General features: G+C 47.2%; 1 protein-coding gene across 1 annotated transcript in view; it reads right to left on the reverse strand.

Moving 5' to 3' along the window:
- The window catches only part of LOC132448576 (voltage-dependent P/Q-type calcium channel subunit alpha-1A-like), a 54188-nt gene extending 49026 nt beyond the window's left edge, over positions 1–5162 (reverse strand). The window contains 4 exon segments of the mRNA XM_060040002.1: positions 3690–3796; positions 4128–4187; positions 4455–4584; positions 5006–5162. Of these exon segments, the coding sequence (XP_059895985.1) occupies positions 3690–3796; positions 4128–4187; positions 4455–4584; positions 5006–5049 (341 nt within the window). The 5' untranslated portion in view covers positions 5050–5162.
- Positions 5163–6000: the final 838 nt, after the last annotated feature.

The raw sequence follows: 6000 nt of genomic DNA on the forward strand, positions 1-6000 counted from the left end.
TAACTCCCAGCTGAAGGGTTCTTTGGTTTGAATCCAATGTCCTTATTCTACCTATCATTCAGCAATATCTTGGAACACATATACAAACAGTACATAGTTGAGTTGTTTGGCTGTCTAACTCCCAGCTGAAGGGTTCTTTGGTTTGAATCCAATGTCCTCATTCTACCTATCATTCAGCAATATCTTGTACAAGGATGAAGGAACAGGTAGAACCTCTACCAGTCGCTTTGGATAAAACAGGAAAGGTTGGCAAAAGGCCAAACAACCAAATAATTTCAGATTGTATGAGATACACAATGTGGTTGAGCCAGAGATGGTTCCCGGAAACCATCGTCGTCATCATCATCATCATCATCATCGATCAATGATTAAGAAGAGCACAGACACACAGACGGTCGACTGTGTGCGTGGTTAAAGTTGGACAACGCTCTTAAAGAAAGAAAGAGAGAAAAGGCTTGTGGTTTTGGACAAACAGGCACTGAGTCGGGAGGGGCCAAGGGAGGGAGGGGGGGGGGGGGGAGGACTTTACCCGGTGCCGCTGCTGGACGTCCCAATGGATAGATGACAGACAGACAGACAGGGTGAAGGAAAGAAAGACAGAAAGAAGACAGGGGGACAGAAGGAAAGAATGACAAAGGAAGACAGAGCCAGTGACAGAAAAACAGACAAACAGACGGACAGGAAGGTTTTGGAGGGAAAACAAAAAAACATGTGAGAGGAACAGAATAATAAAGGTGGTGCAAGGCCTGCGTTTTGTGCGATTAACCCTCCAACGGACACATGCAAACAGACACACACACGCACACACAAGCACACACAAACACAAGAGTTTAACCTTATATTAACAACAAATTGTTTCCTAGAGAAGCTCAATGCAGCCTTAGAGCTGTGCATGAGACGGCCACTCAACCAATCCACGATGCCCTCAGGCTTTTAGACCAGACTAATCAAATCACACAAGTGATACCCATCTCTACTGAGAGTGCTTAGCCTATCTAGACAGCTATTCAATTCCTACCAATCCAATGAAGACACTATCAGGATTAGGAAATCTTGATCTTTTGCTGCTTAACCTCCACTGTTTTTGTGAGTTAAGTCAGAACCACGTGTTAAGACGACTTATGGTGCTAAAATAAGAGAACCATGGATTTGGGTTGGCTGTTTACCTACCTCTAACAGCAGGTTAAAAGCATCATTTTATTCTATGAGAAAATTATGTTTAAGGTCAAATAATCTGGGTATTTTCCAATATACTTATGATGCTTAAGAATACACTCTCACACACACACACACACACACACACACACACACACACACACACACACACACACAAACACACACACACACACACATGCACAAATACATCTAAAACCAACACATTCACAAACCCACACACACAAACCCACACAAATATACACACACACACACACACACACACACACACACACACACACACACACACACACACACACACACACACACACACAAACACACACATAGGTCACATATACAAACACATGTACATACATGTTAGAGGTTAGGCAAAGAAATGTTAACACATTGATATACACAGAGATAAATGGAAAGATGTTGCAGTGCCGACTCCGCAAGACAGGGGGGGTGTTCAGCTACAGTGCTTCCGGGCTCCAGTACCCTGGAGTACCAACTGAATTTCACACGTGTATTTAAGTGCTGTTAAATTCTGATGCTTAAAAAAAACGTACCAAAAAAATAATTATATATATGCGCGGATTGTGGATAGGCTGTGCCAAAAGAAAAGTACTTCACTCTACACTTGAGTGCGTACTCCCATGTACCGACGGAGAATACAAAATACAAAAATGTATATAAATGACAATCATGTAATAGTATCAGTTAGCAACAGTTGGTAAAACCCTCCTCATGCTCTGAACTTTAACCCCACCGTCGTGTATCACAACTCGGGGCATGCATCTTCAAAGGAGAATTAATCCCCCTGACCCCGCCTTTTAGAAGAAACACCTTCCCTGCTTAGAGCAAGGCTGCTGGCTCCCCAGTAAACGGCCCTTCAATTTAGTTTCATTATTCATAGGACAGGTGTGTCGCATCAACACTTAACGAGCAGGTTACCAGGCTATCAGCCAATAAGAGCTCGGAGTGTGTGTGTGTGTGTGTGTGTAAGGTGGTCGGTGTGACTGATCACTGACTCAAGAGCCACACTAGAACGGCCTGGGCACTAGAGGGTTACAGGTGCAAAGGGTGGTCTCCAACTCCTCACGAGGGACAGGACAGAAGAGGGGGAAGAGGAAAAGAAAACAGAGGAGGGGGGAGAAGAAGGAGGAGGCAGAGGTTGAGGTGGGAGGAAGAGGAGAGGTGGAGGGGAAGGAGGAGGCGCGTTTGGGAAGGGAGAGGCAAGATGACGCTTGATGGAGGGAGTTGGATGGCAGAAGCCGTGTTGGAGGGAGGGTCACAGGCGTGGGGGATACGTGGGAGGAGCCATACATGTGTGGCACGCTATTCATTGGTGGACTAGTTTTAGGGGTGGGCCATCACAGTGGCGGGGGGTGAGAGGGGGGGGGGGTATCAGAGATGAAAGGAAAGGAAAAGGCAAAGAGCAACTGCATAATGCCCTTGAGCGAAGAGGAGGTGGCACCACATGGAGAAAGGAGGATATATAAGCTGAGAGCACACTAAGTGGAAGGCAGTGGATCTGTGTGCGTGTGCGTGTGCGTGTGTGTGTGTGTGTGTGTGTGTGTGTGTGCGTGTGTGTGTGTGTGTGTGTGTGTGTGTGTGCGCGTGTGTTTGTGTGTGTGTGTGTGTGTGTGTGTGTGTGTGTGTGTGTGTGTGTGTGTGTGTGTGTGTGTGTATGTGTGTGTGTGTGTGTGTGTGTGTGTGTGTGTGTGTGTGTGTGTGTGTGTGTGTGTGTGTGTGTGTTAAAGAGAGTTGGAGGGAGCAGGAGTGAACAAGAGTGACTGAGTGAGCTAGTGATAGCAAGAGTTAGAGAGAGAGAGAGACAGAGCAAGAGAGTGCGGGAAAGAACAAGCATAAAAAGGTATAGAATGCAGGAGTAGGAGGCGGTGCTTCAAAGTGCCAGTTATGCAGCAGGAAGGTAGCCTTGTGAGACCATCATGATTTCACCAGTTCACATTCAATTTCACTCAGAAGATCGGTCTGACCTTAATACCGTGAAAAAAATGCTTTTCAATTCACCAAAATATGCTAGGACCATTCTACGCTATGCAGAAGGAGTTTCAGGTCAGGACAAACAAGGGGCTGGGCAGTCTGCTAAATGGTTCTGACTGAATGACGACGTTAAAACTTAGACAGAGAAGATGCGTCTTTTACACAACATTAGGCTGTGACTGTATTTGGTCATCAATCGCTGCCGAGCGAGGCCAGACTGATATTCAAGCTAGAATATTTGGACGGTCTCACAAGGCTAGCAGGCAGGAAGAAGAGAGGAAGGTCAATAAGAAAGATGCAGAGAAGTAGAGCAGATGAGATGATAGAAGAGGGACAAAAGAGGATAGCAGAGGGGGAGAGGAGAGAAGAAGAGAGAGAGAGTCGAGAGGAGAGAATGGAAGAGGAGACGGGGAGAGGCGGGTGAGGGAGAGAAGAGAAGAGATGAGAAGAGGGTGAGGGAGAGTAGAGAGAAGATGAGGGGAGGTCGAGAGTTGACAGGAGGGAGGGACAGGAGAGCAGAAACTTACGTGAAGGCGAAGGCCACCAGAGCACCACTAACCACTATAAAGTCCAGGATGTTCCACAAGTCACGGAAGTAGGAACCTTGATGCAAGACCAACCCAAGGTCCACCATCTAAGAATAGAGAGAGTCGGAGGGAGAAGGAGGAGAGAGAGTGAGGGAGAGAGTGAAAGAAAGAGAGAGGCGGGGAAAAAAAGAATACCATCAAAAAAGGTTTGGTCTACTTGTAGTCTCTCCTTCCTCCATGACGTGTATATTTTATTTTAAATGACTTGAGCCCAGTCCCAACCCTATCCCTCCACTCTCTCTGCTGCCCCGCCTGGATTAAAGGGGCCAAGATGAAAGTGCAGATGTTCCAGACGCGGTGGCCCCTTGGCGACCAAACAGCACTCCAGAGTATCCAAAACGTGACACAAAACGGCAGAAGAGCAGGAGCGGCCATTACCTTAATTAACATCTCAAAAGTGAAGACTCCCGTGAAGACGTAGTCGAAGTAGCGCAGCACCTGCGTTCCCAGACAAGAAGAAGAAGTAACACAACTTTAACATCACAGAGAGGTTTATGATCCTTTATGATCCGTCCTCATGCTCATTGGAACACGGATATTATGTGGTAATGAACTCATAGCTTTAGAGTAGCATTGGAAATCTATAAGCAAATAATTTTCATGCAGGCGTCTACACACGTGTGTATGTGTGTATGTGTGTGTGTGTGTGTGTGTGTGTGTGTGTGTGTGTGTGTGTGTGTGTGTGTGTGTGCGCGTGCGTCTTACATTGTTGCGAGGGGACTCGGGCCAGACGGGGTCTTCGGCGGCCAGGGCGATGCTGCTCATGGCGATGACGAGTAGGATGCACATCTCAAAGTAGCGCAACGTGCACACGTAGTGACATAGGCGGCGGAACCTGGAGGTGCCACACAAACACATCAGGTCCTTCAGCAATCAGTGCTGTGCTTTATTGTATTCTACGCGATATGGAGCCGGTGTGTTTGTTGTGCCAGAGGGAGTGATCAGAGGTGGGTTTCCTGAAGCATTGAAGCCTTAGTGGAATGTCAGGATTTCTGAGTAAATGATTACCTCAACCTTTGAATTGTGACAAAAGAAAACGAGGATTCACAAAAAGGAATGAAAACATGGATGAATGTGTGTTTGTGTGTGTGTGTGTGTGTCTGTGTAAGTGTGCACATTTTTGTGTGTGCTTTTGCCTGTGTACGTGTGTTCATTAGTCTGTGTGTGCGTGTGTGTTTTTGCACATGTGTGCGTTTGTCGGAGTGTTTATTGGTGTGTGTGTGTGTGTGTGTGTGTGTGTGCGTGCGTGCTCTCACGGGTTGGTAGTGGACATGATGAACATGGAACTGAAGGGGGGCATGGGCTTGGGTCCACCATCACCACCTTTCTCATCCTCATCATCGTCCTTGTCCTCCTTCTTGGGCAGGGGCTCTGTGTTGGCGTTCTTATTGACTAGAGAGAGAGAGAGATGGAGAGAGAGAGAAAGAGAGAGAGAGAGAGAGAGAGAGAGAGAGAGAGAGAGTGATGGAGAGAGAGAGAAAGAGAGAGAGAGAGAGAGAGAGAGAGAGAGAGAGGAGAGGGAGATGGAGAGAGAGAGAGAAAGAGAGAGAGAGAGAGAGAGAGAGAGAGAGAGAGTGATGGAGAGAGAGAGAAAGAGAGAGAGAGAGAGAGAGAGAGAGAGAGAGAGAGAGAGAGGGAGAGAGAGAGAGAGAGAGAGAGAGAGAGAGAGAGAGAGAGAGAGAGAGAGAGTGATGGAGAGAGAGAGAAAGAGAGAGAGAGAGAGAGAGAGAGAGAGGAGAGAGAGAGAGGGAGAGAGAGAGAGAGAGAGTGATGGAGAGAGAGAGAAAGAGAGAGAGACAGACAGACAGACAGACAGACAGACAGACAGACAGACAGACAGACAGACAGACAGACAGACAGACAGACAGACAGACAGAAAGAGAGAGGGGGAGGTACAGTTAATACAGGACCAAGCAAACATGGCAGAACTCAGCAGAGGTAGGGGGAAGATAGAGAGAGTCAGCGGAGAGTCAGTGAGGGAAGGGGCATAGGTACCGAAGAGAGAACAAGGCTTTAAAGACAAGTCACAAACAGACAAAGACAGGACTAAGTGATACAAGGAAGAGAAAGAGCGCACACAGAAGAGAGGAGCAGTGCAACCAGGTTGAAACCAGGTGGGCAGAGAAGAGAGGGATAGGAACCATAGCAACACTGCATAGAGGAGTACTGGAGCACAATGTGATTACACACAAGCACACTCACACACACCACCCCTCAACACACACACACAAACACACACACACACACACAT

The sequence above is a fragment of the Gadus macrocephalus genome, chromosome 2, assembly GCF_031168955.1.
Source record: "Gadus macrocephalus chromosome 2, ASM3116895v1".
NCBI classification, from domain to species: Eukaryota; Metazoa; Chordata; class Actinopteri; order Gadiformes; family Gadidae; genus Gadus; species Gadus macrocephalus.